The sequence below is a fragment of the Protomyctophum bolini genome (assembly GCF_963924005.1).
Source record: "Protomyctophum bolini genome assembly, chromosome: 22".
Taxonomy (NCBI): domain Eukaryota; kingdom Metazoa; phylum Chordata; class Actinopteri; order Myctophiformes; family Myctophidae; genus Protomyctophum; species Protomyctophum bolini.
This window is the reverse complement of record NC_137883.1, coordinates 35,136,264-35,158,111: the sequence shown is the minus strand read 5'-3', so window position 1 is coordinate 35,158,111 and position 21,848 is coordinate 35,136,264. Positions and strand designations below refer to the sequence as shown.

The window sequence follows — 21,848 nt, the reverse complement described above, 5'->3', positions numbered from 1 at the left end:
GGACATATTGAAAATAACTTTACACTTGAACCCCAGCATCCCTATTCTGAGGGGAACATTTTCACGTTGTGAAACCCTGCACGGCAGCATTTAGAACAGCCTGGCCGTTGAAACCCTGCACGGCAGCATTTAGAACAGCCTGGCCGTTGTCAAGTGTTTTGTCAAGCTGACTTCATGTTAATCCTACTATAAATGCGTCACGTCTCTGTCTGTCTGCGTGCGTGTGGGGTGTGTGCGTGTGGTGTGTGTGTGTGTGTGTGTGTGTGTGTGTGTGTGTGTGTGTGTGTGTGTGTGTGTGTGTGTGTGTGTGTGTGTGTGTGTGTGTGTGTGTGTGTGTGTGTGTGTGTGTGTGTGTGTGTGTGTGTGTGTGTGTGTGTACGGTTGTAATACACGCCGACTTCAAATTCGACACACACGTTCCACACCCCCACAGGGAGTGCAGTTCCCGGTATCGAGAACAAAAGGCTCTGGTCAGGCTCTGCCAGTGGGCCTAATGAGCCAAAGTCCCCTCACCTGTACAATTTCCAGCCTCTGCCTCAGCCAATTGATTGCCATTATACTTTAAATTCTTTATTTAGGGACATCCACAATCATATTATAGAACCATTTTTCAAATAGTGTTTCTTTGTCCACGGGTTTTTATTTTTTATTTTTTATCATTATACTTTAAGTAGAATGTGACGTGTCTGAATGTGACGATTCTGAATCCATTGCAAGCATTAGTCAGCACATTTGGGCACATTTGGGCAAGTGGCTATGGCCACATTTTGCCCAAGCAGTGTTTTTCGTGCAAAACGAATGCTTGCAATGATTCAGAATCATGAAAACCCCCTAGTTTAACATGTCACATGCTACTTAAAGCGTGATGACATTTCGGAAAATGTGCCTTATATAGGATGTTAATGGTACCCCAACTTTCAGAAGCTGTTTCCCAAGGGAGTTGGGTTGGAACAAATAAATATGTTTTAGTAGACACCTGAACACATTTTGTGAAGAAAGCTAGTGGTATTAAAAACATTTATTTTGTGAAGATTTGCCACACATCTAGCTAACTCTCTCTAACCATGTCTCTTGTCTCCCTGTCAGAGTGTCCTCCTCTGGGGTTAGAGTCCCATCGGGTGGATCTAACCATGTCTCTTGTCTCCCTGTCAGAGTGTCCTCCTCTGGGGTTAGAGTCCCATCGGGTGGATCTAACCATGTCTCTTGTCTCCCTGTCAGAGTGTCCTCCTCTGGGGTTAGAGTCCCATCGGGTGGATCTAACCATGTCTCTTGTCTCCCTGTCAGAGTGTCCTCCTCTGGGGTTAGAGTCCCATCGGGTGGATCTAACCATGTCTCTTGTCTCCCTGTCAGAGTGTCCTCCTCTGGGGTTAGAGTCCCATCGGGTGGAAGATGACCAGCTGATGGCCTCCTCCCAGTCACACCACGGCTTCTCTGCTCAGAGGGGACGCCTCAACATGCAGGTACAGTGTACGAGTACGCTCTTATTTTGTTGTATCACTGCCCACATGTGACATTCCACATGTTGATCTGACCTCATAAAAATGTACACTCAAGACATGCTCCATATTATGGCCAGTACAGAATTCATTCCATTTGTTGATCTGACCCCCCATGCCAAAGCGCCATCGCTCGCCCAGCAGTCTGCCATCTGCCACCCAGGCGGATGGATGCGTTCACATAAGGGCAAGGTCGCTTGGGAAACAACGTGTGTGTGTGTGTGTGTGTGTGTGTGTGTGTGTGTGTGTGTGTGTGTGTGTGTGTGTGTGAGTGGTCCTATGCAGAGCTCTAGTGATGAATATGATGTGTGTGTGTGTGTGTGTGTGTGTGTGTGTGGTCTTATGCAGAGCTCCAGCGATGAAGATGACGTGTATGGTGGAGCATGGTGCTCTGACCCAGACGAGAAGACCCACTGGTTCGAGGTTGACGCCCGCAGAGAGGTGGAGTTCACTGGAGTGGTGACCCAGGGAAGGATGTCAGAGACACAGTGAGTTCCACCTTTTCAAAGTTGAAGGGAGGGAGGGGTAGCGCTGCTGTGTACCAAAGAGAAAGGGAAATAAGTGACAGGACGTGTAGGTGGGTGATTGTAGACGTGCATGTGTTCTGCACACATGCAGGCAATAAATATGTATGTCCGACTGCTATTGTCCTTGCACTTTTAAGGTCCCCACACACAGAGCGTGTTTTTCTGATTTTTAGTGGCGTTTCTCCATCGGGTTTCCGAAAAAACGTGTCCAGTGTGCAACCACCTTTAGTCTCCGAATGCTACATAGAGTCTGGAACTACACCTCCTGAATGCTACATAGAGTCTGAAACTACACCTCCTGAATGCTACATAGAGTCTGGAACTACACCTCCTGAATGTTATATAGAGTCTGGAACTACACCTCCTGAATGTTATATAGAGTCTGGAACTACACCTCCTGAATGTTATATAGAGTCTGGAACTACACCTCCTGAATGCTATATAGAGTCTGGAACTACACCTCCTGAATGCTATATAGAGTCTGGAACTACACCTCCTGAATGCTACATAGAGTCTGGAACTACACCTCCTGAATGCTATATAGAGTCTGGAACTACACCTCCTGAATGCTATATAGAGTCTGGAACTACACCTCCTGAATGCTACATAGAGTCTGGAACTACACCTCCTGAATGTTATATAGAGTCTGGAACTACACCTCCTGAATGCTATATAGAGTCTGGAACTACACCTCCTGAATGTTATATAGAGTCTGGAACTACACCTCCTGAATGCTATATAGAGTCTGGAACTACACCTCCTGAATGCTACATAGAGTCTGGAACTACACCTCCTGAATGCTACATAGAGTCTGGAACTACACCTCCTGAATGCTATATAGAGTCTGGAACTACACCTCCTGAATGCTACATAGAGTCTGGAACTACACCTCCTGAATGCTATATAGAGTCTGGAACTACACCTCCTGAATGCTATATAGAGTCTGGAACTACACCTCCTGAATGCTACATAGAGTCTGGAACTACACCTCCTGAATGCTATATAGAGTCTGGAACTACACCTCCTGAATGCTACATAGAGTCTGGAACTACACCTCCTGAATGCTATATAGAGTCTGGAACTACATCTCCTGAATGCTATATAGAGTCTGGAACTACAGCTCCTGAATGCTACATAGAGTCTGGAACTACACCTCCTGAATGCTACATAGAGTCTGGAACTACACCTCCTGAATGCTATATAGAGTCTGGAACTACACCTCCTGAATGCTACATAGAGTCTGGAACTACACCTCCTGAATGCTATATAGAGTCTGGAACTACACCTCCTGAATGCTATATAGAGTCTGGAACTACACCTCCTGAATGCTATATAGAGTCTGGAACTACACCTCCTGAATGCTACATAGAGTCTGGAACTACACCTCCTGAATGCTATATAGAGTCTGGAACTACACCTCCTGAATGCTACATAGAGTCTGGAACTACACCTCCTGAATGCTATATAGAGTCTGGAACTACACCTCCTGAATGCTATATAGAGTCTGGAACTACACCTCCTGAATGCTATATAGAGTCTGGAACTACACCTCCTGAATGCTATATAGAGTCTGGAACTACACCTCCTGAATGCTATATAGAGTCTGGAACTACAGCTCCCAAGAGCAGAGTAACGGAAGCCACCTCTGCTGCAGACCGGAAAGATATTGGAGGGGATGCGTCACATCCACATTATCACTTCCTCTGTTCTCCAGACTGTATGATGAGGGAAGCATTTGAAAATTGCGAGAGGCAACAGTCTGGCCACATGAGACTATTGCACTGTAAATAAAAAAGACTGAGAAAAATGGATTTGAGTTGCTCTTGATGTAAAAAAAATAAAAAATTGGTCACAAAAACGATATTCAAAAACTAATTGGACTAACTGATCTAATTGAATTGCCAGCGAGGATTTCGTGTCGTCCTACTATGTGGCCTTCAGTAACGGCAGCCATGATTGGACTACACTTCATGATGGCTATGCTGAATGGGTGAGTGCAAAACATAAACATATATTTGATATTTATTATGAATAAGTGCCATTAATTCCACATTAACCCATTTAGACCTGAGAACTGATTCTACAAATGTCTTCTAAACCCTGAACAGTTTTCTGAAAAACCTATGTTTCTATGTCAGTGGTTCTCAAACTATTTCATGTCAAGGAACCCCCAGAATTATATGTAATGTAATTGGCCCCTGGCCCCCAATCCACGGCCAAATGCGTATTCATTTGGGGGTCACCCTCCGCTGTTATCTCAGAGATATGTTATATCCCTGCATATAAGTCGAAATGGGTTGAGCCCTCCAAAAGCAGTGACGAAAACCCTTTATATCATATAGCATATCCAAAAAGTAACGGTATTTCTACAGAGTTACAGATAATACATTTGCAAAAGTAAAAGTGTGGTGAAACAACTGCTTAAATCAGGCTTAATAAGGTGATCAGGCGATAAGATTGCATTGTGAAAACATGGTGGCTTCATAAGCTTTGTAAGCGGTTGTAGCTCTGTATAGAAATACCATCACTTTTTGGATACTGTACTGTACTGTACTGTACTGTACTGTACTGATACCGTACTGCTTTCGCCGCTGCTTCTGGAGGGCTCGACCCATTTGGACTTATGCATGGGATATCCTGACACGGAACCTTCTTGGTTAGAGTGGGTGACAACATTATCACACGAAAAGATGAAATTACCTACCTAGGTTCCATCCTGTAGTAGGCCAATCTTTCCGGTGATAAAATGGCCACCAACGTAATCAAAAAAGTCAATCAAAGAACAAGATTCCTTTACAGGATCTTCTCACTGGTCAACAAAAACACCTTGAAGACCTTAACAGGAGCCCTCGTACAAGGTTTCTTTGACTATGCATCCACCTCTTGGTACCACAGCACCTCAAAGGCCCTTAAAACAAGGCTCCAGACCTCCCAAAACAAACTGGTCAGGCTCCTACTTGGCCTCACCCCCCGAACCCACCTCACCCCTGCCCACTTTGACAGGCTGGGATGGCTTAGGGTCGACGACAGAGTACAGCATCTTGCAATGGGTCTGGTCCACAAGATTCGATACACCACTAAGATACCCATGTACCTGTCTAAATACTTCCTTAATGTAAACGAAGTCCACACCCACAACACCAGAGGTAGTGCAACAAACCATGTACAACCCAGATTCGGCACAAACAAGGGACTAAATTATTTTCGCTCCTATGCCACCAAAATGTGGAACGCCCTACCAACAGTCATTAAGACTGTGTGAATCCCTTGACTCCTTCAAAACTGCTCTCAAAGGGCACCTACGGATGGCTGCAATTCTAAACTGGCCTCTGTAAAAATCTGAATCAATGTGGACCCTGTTGTAAACAAGTGTAATGCTTAATTGGGTCGTCCACTCACAGTTAACAGTCTCTGTATTGAGTTTGTGCTTGAAATGTTACTGTAATTCTACAAACTGTTAATAAATATTTCAATCAATCAATCAAAACCAGCTCTCTTCTCAGAGCTAACGACAGGGCTATTATAGTCCCTGACATGAAAAGGGTTGACAACCACTGCTTCTAACGGTCTCTGCCGTGCAGATGTTCTACGGGAACGTGGACCGCGACACTCCGGTCATGGTGGAGTTCGACCGTCCCGTGGTGGCGCGCTACCTCCGCATCCTGCCTCAGAGCTGGAACGGCAGTCTGTGCCTCAGGGCCGAGGTCTTGGCCTGTCAGCTGCCCAGTGAGTAGAACCACAGAACCAGCACTGGATTCAGGGGTCCACGCATTACAACAATGTGGATGTCGGTGCCAGAGGCCCGGGGGCCCATTATCTCACCATCAACCTGTGACGGCATTGTTTCAATTTTCTAATTTGTCTCCAGTCTTTGTCATGAAGACTGGAGGAGACATTTCTTGTTTTGAACAAGAAAGGCTTGTTTTGAAATCGCCTTTTAAAGAAAATGAAAATTCAAGAGCAGGTTAAAGGGGCATACCACTGATTTTCAACATTTTACTACAGTATGTCATTAATATACCTGAATCACATGATCAAGATGTTAATGATCACCATAATAACTTTTGCCCATGTAGACAGCTACCGCAGTGAGAACGAGATTAACCCTTCAGATGACCTGGACTTCAAGCATCACAACTACAAGGACATGAGACAGGTGTGTGTGTGTGTGTGTGTGTGTGTGTGTGTGTGTGTGTGTGTGTGTGTGTGTGTGTGTGTGTGTGTGTGTGTGTGTGTGTGTGTGTGTGTGTGTGTGTGTGTGTGTGTGTGTGTGTGTGTGTGTGTGTGTGTGTGTGTGTGTGTGTGTGTGTGTGTGTGTGCGTATTCAGTCATATAGTTATAGCTTTTTAGTCTACTAGCAATTTCCGTTGCTTAGTTTTTATTTATTAGTCCTTATTGGTCGCGTTACTAAACGTTCCTGTTCTCCCTTTGAGCTTCTTCGGTAGTGGGTACTGTATTTATGAGCATTATATCATGTCTGTCCTGTTTTTTGTTGTGTATTGTTTTGTTACTGGCAGAGCTGTGTCAGTTCACACTGTGTAAAAGAGACTTCAGTCTCAATGTGTTTTTTACTGGTTAAATAAATAAAAAATCTGTCTGTCTGCATCCAGATGATGAAACTGATCAACGAGGAGTGTCCCAACATCACCAGAATCTACAACGTGGGTAAAAGCTCCCAGGGCCTGAAGATGTACGCCATGGAGATCACGGATAACCCTGGAGAGCACGAGATAGGTACGAGGCACAGACGGACCCGTTGTAGTCTTCGGTCCCGGGCAAACGTCAATAGTTGCTGCCATCGGAGTAGAGCCGCTGCTTCTTCACCTGGAAAGGAGCCAGCTTAGGTGGTTCTGGGCATCTGGTTAGGATGCCTCTCGGGCGTCTCCCTAAGGAGGTCCTCGAGGCACGTCCCACTGGGAGGACCAAGGCGCAGTTGGAATCGACTCACTGGCCTTGGAACGTCTCGGGACCCCCCAGGAAGAAGTTACTAATTAATGCTGCTCTGGAGAGGGATGTCTGGAGCTCTCTGGTGGAGCTGTGGCCCCCGCAACCCGACTAAGGATAAGCGGTTGAAGATGGATGGATGCTGCCCTCCCTAATTGAGTGCTGTCACATGTTCATGTCGTGTTGCTGTAGGCGAGCCAGAGTTTCTAATTGACCGCTGTCACATGTTCATGTCGTGTTGCTATAGGCGAGCCGGAGTTTCGCTACACGGCGGGTGTCCATGGCAACGAGGCGCTGGGCAGAGAGCTGCTTCTGCTGCTGATGCAGTTCCTGTGTAAAGAGTACAACGACGACAACCCCAGAGTGCGCCGCCTGGTGGAGGGAGTGAGAATACACCTGGTGCCCTCGCTCAACCCCGACGCATATGAACTGGCCTATGAGATGGTAAGATGACGGTCACTATTATCTGTTTGGGCCCACACAAGCACATGTGTCCCCTCCTGGTGTTTTAGGCCCCCTTGAGCCCTTCTTGAAGCCTACTGCCACCAATCTGGGTTTCAAAATCGACTCTGACCTAAAGATGGACAAACAGATAAATGAGGTAGTAAGAAAGAGCTTCTTCCAGCTTAGGAGGCTATCTAAGGTTAAGTCTTGTCTATCCCGCTCTGTGTTTGAAACTGTAATTCATGCTTTCATGACATCCCTCCTTGACTACTGTAATGCCCTGTATATTGGAATAAACCAGGTTTCTATCTCTCGATTACAGCTAGTCCAGAACGCAGCTGCTAGGTTACTTACAGGCACACGTAAGCGAGACCACATCAGCCCTGTACTATAGCCTCCCTCCACTGGCTTCCTGTGCGATACAGGATTGACTTTAAAGTATTGCTCTTTGTCTTTAAGTGTCTAAATGGTTTGGCACCCAGTTATTTATCTGAGCTGCTGAAACCCTATGCTCCGACACGGACGCTCAGGTCCTCTGACCAGCTTCTCCTGGTGGTGCCTAAAACCAGGCTGAAGCTCAGAGGTTACCGAGCCTTTGCAGTGGCAGCTCCCAAGCTCTGGAATGAGCTGCCTCTGCACACAAGACAAGCCCCCACCCTCCAGGTGTTTAAGTCACGCCTCAAGACTTACCTTTATTCCTTGGCTTTTCCAAGCACAGTATGAGATGTTTCGATGTTTAATGTGACACTGTGCATGTTGTTCGTGGTTGTTTTTGTGGTTTTTAAATGAACTTTTTTAATGTTTTACTGTAAAGCACTTTGGTACAACGTTGTTGTTTTAAAATGTGCTATATAAATAAAGATGGTATGGTATGGTATGGTATAACATGTGCTTACTGTGGCCCCCAGGGCTCTGAGGTGTGAGCCCTATAATATGTGCTTACTGTGGCCCCCAGGGCTCTGAGGTGTGAGCCCTATAACATGTGCTTACTGTGGCCCCCAGGGCTCGGAGATATAACATGTGCTTACTGTGGCCCCCAGGGCTCGGAGATGGGCAACTGGGCCCTCGGCCACTGGACGGAGGAAGGCTATGACATCTTCGAGAACTTCCCTGACCTCAACAGCGTCCTGTGGGGGGCCGAGGACCGAGGCTGGGTACCTCGCGTCGTTCCCAACCACCACATCCCCCTGCCGGAAAACTTCCTCAACGGCTCCGTGAGTTTATGTTCTTCTGCAGGTGGAAACCATGTCCTTCTATGTCCGAAACGTACTTTTCAGGGTAAAATATATATATATATATATATATACCGGTATATATATATATATACAGTATATATATATATATATACGCAGACGTAAAGGGTGTTCAATAGCACTGATGTATGGAATAAATCACTATGATCGTTTCCAGCTCGTGACGTGTCTTTGTTCTACACCAGGTGGCCGCTGAGACCAAAGCCATCATCGCCTGGATGGAGCGCACGCCGTTTGTTCTGGGGGCCAACCTGCAGGGAGGAGAGAAGCTGGTGGCGTACCCCTTTGATATGCTGAGACCGCCCAAGTCCGTAAGTCTCAGTGGCGTGCACAGATAGACACTAGAGGGTGCTAGAGCACCACCTGCCCTTGCCCTCTGGACAGCAATGTGCCCTTTTGAAAAAATTAAAATTAAAATTGGTACAGTGTACACTACAGTATGTGGACCATGGTGACATTGATCAATTCTTGATTTAAAAAAAAAAGCTTCTACTGTATTATTTATGCCCCAAAATCTATAAATCTCACACTATTAAGGCAACCGGCCTGGTTCCATGAGCTGCACAAGGTGCCCCTTTTTTTTCACTTGAGCACCTGCCCCTCTAAATGTCTGCACGCCACTGGTAAGTCTGTTTCACAGTGCTGTACAATACAACAATACATTGTAAAAAGAGCAATAAACCTTCACATTTCAAATACAAGAGCTAGAGCCGTAAAAATCTTCTCTTATGGCATGTCTTTTCAAATGGGGGGGTTTGCGGGCTAATGAGTGTCAATTTGGGGGTCCTTGACATGAAAAAGCGTTGAAAGCCACTGCCTGGTCCTGGTCTCTAAACTACCTCCCCCTGGCCAGCCGGGGCGCTTGATGGAGGGGAAAAGAACTGGTCGGAATAACGTGTTCCTTCCACGCGCTACGTCCAACCAGGGAAACTCCCCCCTGTCAGGTGTAAAGGAGCAACTTGGACACTCATGCATAGAAGGAGGCATTAGGTTAGTCCGCTGTTGGCAGAGGAAGTGTAGTGCCCAGGATTACGTTAGATAATTGACACTGGGTGAAAACCCACTGCCTCACACATGGTCCCGTGAACGTTGTCCCAATGAAAACCCACTGCCTCACACATGGTCCCGTGAACGTTGTCCCAATGAAAACCCACTGCCTCACACATGGTCCCGTGAACGTTGTTGTCCCCAAGGTGCCGGACATGCGCCACGGCGGTCGCCACGGCGTGGAGCACCTGAACGAGGAGACGTGGGCGAGGCTCCAGCGTCAGAGCGAGGGAGCGCTGAGGGAGACGGCCGACGACACCATGTTCCGCTGGCTGGCCATGTCCTACGCCCACAGCCACCTGACCATGACCGAGACCTACCGCACGTCCTGCCAGACCGACGACCTCACCGGGGGGCAGGGCATCATCAACAGAGCCGGGTGGAAACCTGTGGTGGGAAGTGAGTACATGGGCTTGGTTTTTCTTTGGTTGTTTTCCTCCCTCCCTCCTCGTTATGCCGGTTCCTCAACATTTAAAAAAAATATTTTTGGGGCTTTTTTTCCTATATTGATAATCACAGAAACAGGGAGGGAGATGGGGGGGGGAGTAGACAGTAGACACACAGCAAAGTTTGTCGGGATCGGGACTCGAACCCACGACACACTGTCACACTGAATTACCAGTCAAGGTGCCTGGACCGCTAAGCCAGCCCAGGCCACCTCAACAAATATTTGAGGGGAGCTAGCTTTGAGTGTTTGTGCAAACACAAACATTGAATGCCATTGACAATGAATGACCAGCTTTGAAACATGGCTGATATTGCTCAGATAGGATGAACCGATTAGTGCATTCCTAAACCAAAACCCTCCTCTATGCTTGTCGGTCATGATCCACTCCAGGTATGAATGACTTCAGCTACCTGCACACCAACTGCTTCGAGCTGTCCATCTTCGTGGGTTGTGACAAGTTCCCTCATGAGAGTGAGCTGCCTCTGGAGTGGGAGAACAACCGGGAGTCTCTGCTAGCCTTCATAGAGCAGGTAAGATTCACAGTCAGACTACCACTGTTAACACCATAGACATATAGAGATATAGAGAGATTCACAGTCAGACTACCACTGTTAACACCATAGACATATAGAGATATAGAGAGATTCACAGTCAGACTACCACTGTTAACACCATAGACATATAGAGATATAGAGAGATTCACAGTCAGACTACCACTGTTAACACCATAGACATATAGAGATATAGAGAGATTCACAGTCAGACTACCACTGTTAACACCATAGACATATAGAGATATAGAGAGATTCACAGTCAGACTACCACTGTTAACACCAGACATATAGAGATATAGAGAGATTCACAGTCAGACTACCACTGTTAACACCATAGACATATAGAGATATAGAGAGATTCACAGTCAGACTACCACTGTTAACACCATAGACATATAGAGATATAGAGAGATTCACAGTCAGACTACCACTGTTAACACCATAGACATATAGAGATATAGAGAGATTCACAGTCAGACTACCACTGTTAACACCATAGACATATAGAGATATAGAGAGATTCACAGTCAGACTACCACTGTTAACACCATAGACATATAGAGATATAGAGAGATTCACAGTCAGACTACCACTGTTAACACCATAGACATATAGAGATATAGAGAGATTCACAGTCAGACTACCACTGTTAACACCAGACATATAGAGATATAGAGAGATTCACAGTCAGACTACCACTGTTAACACCATAGACATATAGAGATATAGAGAGATTCACAGTCAGACTACCACTGTTAACACCAGACATATAGAGATATAGAGAGATTCACAGTCAGACTACCACTGTTAACACCATAGACATATAGAGATATAGAGAGATTCACAGTCAGACTACCACTGTTAACACCATAGACATATAGAGATATAGAGAGATTCACAGTCAGACTACCACTGTTAACACCATAGACATATAGAGATATAGAGAGATTCACAGTCAGACTACCACTGTTAACACCATAGACATATAGAGATATAGAGAGATTCACAGTCAGACTACCACTGTTAACACCATAGACATATAGAGATATAGAGAGATTCACAGTCAGACTACCACTGTTAACACCATAGACATATAGAGATATAGAGAGATTCACAGTCAGACTACCACTGTTAACACCATAGACATATAGAGATATAGAGAGATTCACAGTCAGACTACCACTGTTAACACCATAGACATATAGAGATATAGAGAGATTCACAGTCAGACTACCACTGTTAACACCATAGACATATAGAGATATAGAGAGATTCACAGTCAGACTACCACTGTTAACACCAGACATATAGAGATATAGAGAGATTCACATTCAGACTACCACTGTTAACACCATAGACATATAGAGATATAGAGAGATTCACAGTCAGACTACCACTGTTAACACCATAGACATATAGAGATATAGAGAGATTCACAGTCAGACTACCACTGTTAACACCATAGACATATAGAGATATAGAGAGATTCACAGTCAGACTACCACTGTTAACACCATAGACATATAGAGATATAGAGAGATTCACAGTCAGACTACCACTGTTAACACCATAGACATATAGAGATATAGAGAGATTCACAGTCAGACTACCACTGTTAACACCATAGACATATAGAGATATAGAGAGATTCACATTCAGACTACCACTGTTAACACCATAGACATATAGAGATATAGAGAGATTCACAGTCAGACTACCACTGTTAACACCATAGACATATAGAGATATAGAGAGATTCACAGTCAGACTACCACTGTTAACACCATAGACATATAGAGATATAGAGAGATTCACAGTCAGACTACCACTGTTAACACCATAGACATATAGAGATATAGAGAGATTCACAGTCAGACTACCACTGTTAACACCATAGACATATAGAGATATAGAGAGATTCACAGTCAGACTACCACTGTTAACACCATAGACATAGAGAGATATAGAGAGATTCACAGTCAGACTACCACTGTTAACACCATAGACATATAGAGATATAGAGAGATTCACAGTCAGACTACCACTGTTAACACCATAGACATATAGAGATATAGAGAGATTCACAGTCAGACTACCACTGTTAACACCATAGACATATAGAGATATAGAGAGATTCACAGTCAGACTACCACTGTTAACACCATAGACATATAGAGATATAGAGAGATTCACAGTCAGACTACCACTGTTAACACCATAGACATATAGAGATATAGAGAGATTCACAGTCAGACTACCACTGTTAACACCATAGACATATAGAGATATAGAGAGATTCACAGTCAGACTACCACTGTTAACACCATAGACATATAGAGATATAGAGAGATTCACAGTCAGACTACCACTGTTAACACCATAGACATATAGAGATATAGAGAGATTCACAGTCAGACTACCACTGTTAACACCATAGACATATAGAGATATAGAGAGATTCACAGTCAGACTACCACTGTTAACACCATAGACATATAGAGATATAGAGAGATTCACAGTCAGACTACCACTGTTAACACCATAGACATATAGAGATATAGAGAGATTCACAGTCAGACTACCACTGTTAACACCATAGACATATAGAGATATAGAGAGATTCACAGTCAGACTACCACTGTTAACACCATAGACATATAGAGATATAGAGAGATTCACAGTCAGACTACCACTGTTAACACCATAGACATATAGAGATATAGAGAGATTCACAGTCAGACTACCACTGTTAACACCATAGACATATAGAGATATAGAGAGATTCACAGTCAGACTACCACTGTTAACACCATAGACATATAGAGATATAGAGAGATTCACAGTCAGACTACCACTGTTAACACCATAGACATATAGAGATATAGAGAGATTCACAGTCAGACTACCACTGTTAACACCATAGACATATAGAGATATAGAGAGATTCACAGTCAGACTACCACTGTTAACACCATAGACATATAGAGATATAGAGAGATTCACAGTCAGACTACCACTGTTAACACCATAGACATATAGAGATATAGAGAGATTCACAGTCAGACTACCACTGTTAACACCATAGACATATAGAGATATAGAGAGATTCACAGTCAGACTACCACTGTTAACACCATAGACATATAGAGATATAGAGAGATTCACAGTCAGACTACCACTGTTAACGCCATAGACATATAGAGATATAGAGAGATTCACAGTCAGACTACCACTGTTAACACCATAGACATATAGAGATATAGAGAGATTCACAGTCAGACTACCACTGTTAACACCATAGACATATAGAGATATAGAGAGATTCACAGTCAGACTACCACTGTTAACACCATAGACATATAGAGATATAGAGAGATTCACAGTCAGACTACCACTGTTAACACCATAGACATAGAGAGATATAGAGAGATTCACAGTCAGACTACCACTGTTAACACCATAGACATATAGAGATATAGAGAGATTCACAGTCAGACTACCACTGTTAACACCATAGACATATAGAGATATAGAGAGATTCACAGTCAGACTACCACTGTTAACACCATAGACATATAGAGATATAGAGAGATTCACAGTCAGACTACCACTGTTAACACCATAGACATATAGAGATATAGAGAGATTCACAGTCAGACTACCACTGTTAACACCATAGACATATAGAGATATAGAGAGATTCACAGTCAGACTACCACTGTTAACACCATAGACATAGAGAGATATAGAGAGATTCACAGTCAGACTACCACTGTTAACACCATAGACATATAGAGATATAGAGAGATTCACAGTCAGACTACCACTGTTAACACCATAGACATATAGAGATATAGAGAGATTCACAGTCAGACTACCACTGTTAACACCATAGACATATAGAGATATAGAGAGATTCACAGTCAGACTACCACTGTTAACACCATAGACATATAGAGATATAGAGAGATTCACAGTCAGACTACCACTGTTAACACCATAGACATATAGAGATATAGAGAGATTCACAGTCAGACTACCACTGTTAACACCATAGACATATAGAGATATAGAGAGATTCACAGTCAGACTACCACTGTTAACACCATAGACATATAGAGATATAGAGAGATTCCTTGCGAAGCCCCGCGGAAGCATGAGCGTGCGTCACAGAGCGCATGTTCAGGTCTGTAAGTCCCGGAAAAGATGCGCTGTGATTGGCCAGTAATCACTTGAGTGTTAGCGTGACGTAATGTGCTTACCACACTTCCGGCGTACTTCCTTCCCCTCAGTGTAATCTTTTCCACCCCTCCTTCAACAATTATTTAATTAAAAGATTTATTTTTGTTTTTTTTGCCTTTATTGATAGCATACGGTAATTAGAACAGGAAAGGGGGAGAGAGATGGGGAGTGACACGTGGCACAGTAGTCGAACCCGCAGCACGCCATCTTGGCAGCCTAGGTGCCCAGACGGTTGAGGTTTGACGGTTGACGGTTTATGCCATATCACAATAGTACAATATCACAGACAATATCCAGTCTAATATCATTATATGTATATAATGTTGATACTAGGGATTCTCCCGATCACGTTTTTTGGCTCCCGATCCGATTCCGACCATTTGAAAATGACACGAATGGCCCCCGATTTCCGATCACCCGATCCGATCTGGACAACCCTAGTTTGGGGGTTCTTGACATGACACAAAATGCTGCATGTATTTTGTCTTAACCACTTGAAACGTATACGTATGTATGTATATAAATATTTTCAGCGAAGATATTTAATATAGAGCGAAAACAGAAAATATAACCATATACTGTGTTCTAGGGCTTTATTCTGCTCGCTGTGTGATCTCTGAAGTGTTGTGTCCTTTGCCCAGGTGCATCGTGGGATAAAGGGTACAGTGAAAGACATGGAGGGGAATCCAATAGCAAACGCCACCGTGTCAGTGGAGGGGATCAAACATGATGTCAAAACTGGTATGTGCTCCATAACCATAACACAATAAGTTGGACCTTCCTTTTCATCCGACACAGAGTGTATTAGCATCATGGACAATATTTGCTTCATACAGAAAGAAAACATTACGATCAGAGGTTCATATTCTTATTAAATACGTGTAATCCTCCTTTAGTTTACACATGCCTCATAGCCCATGGTCCAAAATGATGAGAAACGAGGCTAACTTTTTTTTTCAAAATTTCAAAAAACATGGGCTATAACCCATCGTTTTTGTCATTTCGTCATTTTTTTCAAATCTTCAAAAATGATGAAAAACGGCGCGCTATAGTATGCCGTACGATATGGGCTATAGCCCATGGTCAAAATGATGAGAAACGAGGCTAACTTTTTTTTTCAAAATTTCAAAAAACATGGGCTATAACCCATCGTTTTTGTCATTTCGTCATTTTTTTCAAATCTTCAAAAATGATGAAAATCGGCGCGCTATAGTATGCCGTACGATATGGGCTATAGCCCATGGTCCAAAATGATGAGAAACGAGGATAACTTTTTTTTTCAAAATTTCAAAAAACATGGGCTATAACCCATCGTTTTTGTCATTTCGTCATTTTTTTCAAATCTTCAAAAATGATGAAAAACGGCGCGCTATAGTATGCCGTACGATATGGGCTATAGCCCATGGTCCAAAATGATGAGAAACGAGGATAACTTTTTTTTTCAATATTTCAAAAAACATGGGCTATAACCCATCGTTTTTGTCATTTCGTCATTTTTGTCAAATCATCAAAAATGATGAAAAACGGCGCGCTATAGTATGCCGTACGATATGGGCTATAGCCCATGGTCCAAAATGATGAGAAACGAGGATAACTTTTTTTTTCAAAATTTCAAAAAACATGGGCTATAACCCATCGTTTTTGTCATTTCGTCATTTTTGTCAAATCATCAAAAATGATGAAAAACGGCGCGCTATAGTATGCCGTACGATATGGGCTATAGCCCATGGTCCAAAATGATGAGAAACGAGGCTAACTTTTTTTTTCAAAATTTCAAAAAACATGGGCTATAACCCATCGTTTTTGTCATTTCGTCATTTTTGTCAAATCATCAAAAATGATGAAAAACGGCGCGCTATAGTATGCCGTACGATATGGGCTATAGCCCATGGTCCAAAATGATGAGAAATGAGGATAACTTTTTTTTTTCAAAATTTCAAAAAACATGGGCTATAACCCATCGTTTTTGTCATTTCGTCATTTTTTTAAAATCTTCAAAAATGATGAAAAACGGCGCGCTATAGTATGCCGTACGATATGGGCTATAGCCCATGGTCCAAAATGATGAGAAACGAGGATAACTTTTTTTTTCAATATTTCAAAAAACATGGGCTATAACCCATCGTTTTTGTCATTTCGTCATTTTTGTCAAATCATCAAAAATGATGAAAAACGGCGCGCTATAGTATGCCGTACGATATGGGCTATAGCCCATGGTCCAAAATGATGAGAAACGAGGCTAACTTTTTTTTTCAAAATTTCAAAAAACATGGGCTATAACCCATCGTTTTTGTCATTTCGTCATTTTTTTCAAATCTTCAAAAATGATGAAAAACGGCGCGCTATAGTATGCCGTACGATATGGGCTATAGCCCATGGTCCAAAATGATGAGAAACGAGGCTAACTTTTTTTTTCAAAATTTCAAAAAACATGGGCTATAACCCATCGTTTTTGTCATTTCGTCATTTTTTTCAAATCTTCAAAAATGATGAAAAACGGCGCGCTATAGTATGCCGTACGATATGGGCTATAGCCCATGGTCCAAAATGATGAGAAACGAGGATAACTTTTTTTTTCAAAATTTCAAAAAACATGGGCTATAACCCATCGTTTTTGTCATTTCGTCATTTTTGTCAAATCATCAAAAATGATGAAAAACGGCGCGCTATAGTATGCCGTACGATATGGGCTATAGCCCATGGTCCAAAATGATGAGAAACGAGGCTAACTTTTTTTTTCAAAATTTCAAAAAACATGGGCTATAACCCATCGTTTTTGTCATTTCGTCATTTTTGTCAAATCATCAAAAATGATGAAAAACGGCGCGCTATAGTATGCCGTACGATATGGGCTATAGCCCATGGTCCAAAATGATGAGAAACGAGGCTAACTTTTTTTTTCAAAATTTCAAAAAACATGGGCTATAACCCATCGTTTTTGTCATTTCGTCATTTTTGTCAAATCCTCAAAAATGATGAAAAACGGCGCGCTATAGTATGCCGTACGATATGGGCTATAGCCCATGGTCCAAAATGATGAGAAACGAGGCTAACTTTTTTTTTCAAAATTTCAAAAAACATGGGCTATAACCCATCGTTTTTGTCATTTCGTCATTTTTTCCAAATCTTCAAAAATGATGAAAAACGGCGCGCTATAGTATGCCGTACGATATGGGCTATAGTAACATTTAATCTGAATATTACTTGTTTTGACATTTGGCACAAAGTGCTTCTGCCTGGTTTATTTTTGGTTTTCTGTCAATTTTCCAACCAGATGGAAACAATGGGACTAACGGTTTACTTGCTGATAATTTCCTCTTTATCTAAACATCAAAAGGTTCACGATCAGACCGAATTCAGCATGCAACCAAGTATAAAATGACTTATACTGGATCTCTTGTCTAGTCCCTCCCTAACATTTTACTCTAGTTTGTATCTGTTTATTCTTAGTTTTAGTCATTATAGCTTCATTTTTATTCAGTTTTCGCCAGTGAAAAAAGGTAGTCGACGAACATTTTTCGTCATAGCATTAGTCGACGAAACGTACAACACTGGAACGCACCCTATACATTTCTGCATCTGTGACCTTAATTCTTCGTGTGTTCGTTCAGCCGCCGGCGGTGATTACTGGCGCCTGCTGAACCCTGGGGAGTACCGGGTGACGGCCAAGGCCGACGGCCACACCCCGACGACCAGGCTGTGCATGGTGGGCTACGACAGCGGAGCCACCAAGTGCGGCTTCCACCTGGCCAAGTCCAACTGGGACCGCATCAAGCAGATCATGGCGCTCCACGGAAAGAGACCCATCCGACTCGTCCCCAAAGCGACCGCCACTACACCGACAACGACAACGACAACAACGAGAGCACGAGGCGCCGGCGGTGGCGCGGCGAGACGGACCGAGGAAGACGGGACGGCGGTCGACTCGCAGTCGCACAACTCAGAGCGCCTCAGGAGGCTCCGGCAGATGCGCCTGCGCCGGCTTCGCCTTCAGAAAGCACGGCAGTCCTCCACGATGACCACGACGGAAGCCACGACGACGACGGCGGCGGCGGCGCCCACGACGACAGCACCTGCGCCCGAGAGCACGACTTCCTGGTACGACTCGTGGTTTCCCGTGGATAGCTACGAGTCGGAGCCCACGCAGCAGTACCTGGAGATCGGCATGGATGATGACATGATTGATTACTGAAGCTGAAATAAAACTACACTTATACTCGGGTCGTATTGGCGGTGGTGCCGTGAGCTGAAAATAGCCGATCTACATACTGTACGTCCAACGCCACCAGCTGTAGAGTAATGCTTAATTTATGCTCCGACGCATATCGCCACCGTCCGGCCAAAAATAGCCGATCTATAAGGTGCTTGTAGAGCGGCAATCTTTAGTGCACGATATGGGCATGCGTTGGAGTAGCTCTGGTCCATAGATAGCCCTAATGCCCTTTGCTGCGTTGCATTACGGCTATGTGACTTGCCCTCGTAAGGAAACCAAGCCATTTTTCACCGGAAGGAAAAATCTTGTCTATGAGGTTTTCTCTTGGCAGTAAGAGTAACTAAAAGTATTTTTCTTGTGCATTGTGTACGTATGGTGGGGGGGGGGGGGGGCTCAGAGTGCGTCCACTAAGGGAAGTAAGCTTTCTAATAACACAAGCCGCCTTTGTATTGGTGAGTATAGGTAAAACGTTCTTTTTATTTTCGCAAGCAGAGGAGGAGAGGCTGGTCTGCATTTCATACGAGGGCAGGAAGACAAGAGTCACATTGCCCTTAATGCAAGGGTAGCAAAGGCCGTTAAGGCTATGGACCAGAGCTAGCGGCGGAGCATAATTGAAGCATTAAAGGGACACTTCACCCTTTTTGCAAAAGAATATATGTTAATGACGTTTAGGAGCTTTAGAACACTTTCCTGGGGGTATTTATGTGTGTAATATGTGGTTTTAGATATTTTAGATTGTAGCAGTGAGCCTGTTGTCTCTGATGTCATGGACACTGGGCTCACTTCCTTCCTGGACTACATGTTGTCTCAGTAAGACAGCTCTCCCCCCTATCCACAAGGAGGAGCAGTGCACCAAAGAATTATGGGAATTGTAGTCCAGGAAGGTAGTGAGACCAGTGTCCATGACATCAGAGACAACAGGCTCACTGCTACAATCTAAAATATCTAAAACCACATATTACACACATAAATACCCCCAGGAAAGTGATCTAAAGCTTCTAAACATCATTAACATATATTTTTTTGCAAAAAGGGTGAAGTGTCCCTTTAATACTCCACATCTGTGTTGTGAAAATGATAGAAGCTTCCTAGCCAGTCAGGATAAATCTGCCACGGTCCCGCATAACAGCTGCAATTAATCATACAATGATCGTCACACATGCTTATAGGTCATTAGTTTATGTGCTTTATTTTATTTTGAAAAGTTGGGTCTGTTTATATACCGGTACTCTTTTTTTTAAATATTTGTATTTAAAGGGCTTTTTTTTCTCCGTGTGGAACGTTTTGTTTTTTTAAATATTTTTCTAATGCCGATGATCTGATATGACTTAAATTGTATCTGCTGAGCAGAAACAAATACAGCAAGACAAATGTAATTGAATCTACGTTCAATAAAGCTGTTGAATGATAAAAGGGAAAATATCAGTTATAATGCTCATTATTAATGTCATTATTCGCACAGAATAACAGATGATGAAACATTCTTAAAGTAGTATAATGTAATGTAGTGTAATGTTTTCTGTCAGAAAGAAAGTGTGTGTATGTTGTGTGTGCGTGCGAGTGATCCAGTGTAGTTTATTTTATTATCACCAACAATAAAATGCACTTATTTATAATAAAAAACTGACCAATTAACCAACCAATTAAAACTGACATTGTCACAGTTTGCAATATTGAATCAAAAAGTAGGCTTTGCTGCCACGTTGTGGTAATAACGGTAAATTGCAGAATTCAAAATGTCATTAGTTATACACAGTGACAAAACTAGTGGGAATAGGAATGCACGGCTTGAAATATCCGTGGATATGCACGGCTTGGGATATCCGTGGATATGCTCCTAAGGAGGAGGATTCTAAAAACGACTTATAAATCCTAAAGCCTTGTTTATACTTCACTGTGCAACGGTCCTGCTGGAAAATAGCAGATATGCAAACTCACAGCACATCTCATTCAAGACACTGAACTTGCAGATCTGCCATTTTTGCCATCCAAATGCATTATATGGTTAAATTTCCGCAATTTCCATTTCCGCAATTTCCATTTCCGCAATTGCGGAATTGCGGAAATGGAAATTGAGGAAATTGAGGAAATTGCGGAAATGGAAATTGCGAAATTGCAGAAATTGCGGAATTGCGGAAATTGCGGAAATGGTAATTGCGGAAATGGAAATTTACAAATTGCAGAAATTGCGGTTATTGCGGAAATTGCGGAAATGCTAATTGCGGAAATGGAAATTTGCAAATTGCGGAAATTGCGGGAATTGCGGAATTGCGGAAATTGCGGAAATGGTAATTGCGGAAATGGAAATTTGCAAATTGCAGAAATTGCGGAAATTGCGGAAATGGTAATTGCGGAAATGGAAATTTGCAAATTGCAGAAATTGCGGAAATTGCGGAATTGCGGAAATGGTAATTGCGGAAATGGAAATTTGCTAATGTTTCTCATCCTCCGCAACACTCAATTTTTCCGGTAAATACAACACATTGAGCAGGGCACTGCAGGGAGTTGAACCCCGTTCCGGTAAACCAGAAGTCCGACACCAGTGCCTTAGTTTTTGTGTTGTTCATTTACAGGTCCAGGTGTGCATACGCATGTGCGCCTGTGCCTTAGCTTTTGTGTATTCAACTATTTGGGTAACATGTGAGCTTTATCCTCTAATTCATGGGCCTGGATTTTTTTT

General features: G+C 43.1%; 1 protein-coding gene across 2 annotated transcripts in view; it reads left to right on the top strand.

Moving 5' to 3' along the window:
• Nucleotides 1-20,593, top strand: part of aebp1a (AE binding protein 1a) — a 29,279-nt gene extending 8,686 nt beyond the window's left edge. For both annotated transcript variants that reach the window (XM_080755751.1, XM_080755752.1), the window contains exons 9-21: nt 1,351-1,460; nt 1,845-1,984; nt 3,929-4,013; nt 5,605-5,749; nt 6,100-6,179; nt 6,634-6,757; nt 7,215-7,411; nt 8,452-8,625; nt 8,850-8,975; nt 9,858-10,110; nt 10,550-10,689; nt 15,597-15,696; nt 18,567-20,593. In XM_080755751.1, coding sequence (XP_080611877.1) covers nt 1,351-1,460; nt 1,845-1,984; nt 3,929-4,013; nt 5,605-5,749; nt 6,100-6,179; nt 6,634-6,757; nt 7,215-7,411; nt 8,452-8,625; nt 8,850-8,975; nt 9,858-10,110; nt 10,550-10,689; nt 15,597-15,696; nt 18,567-19,147 — 2,255 coding nt within the window. In that variant the 3' untranslated portion in view covers nt 19,148-20,593. The remainder of the gene's footprint in view (nt 1-1,350; nt 1,461-1,844; nt 1,985-3,928; nt 4,014-5,604; nt 5,750-6,099; nt 6,180-6,633; nt 6,758-7,214; nt 7,412-8,451; nt 8,626-8,849; nt 8,976-9,857; nt 10,111-10,549; nt 10,690-15,596; nt 15,697-18,566) is intronic.
• Nucleotides 20,594-21,848: the final 1,255 nt, after the last annotated feature.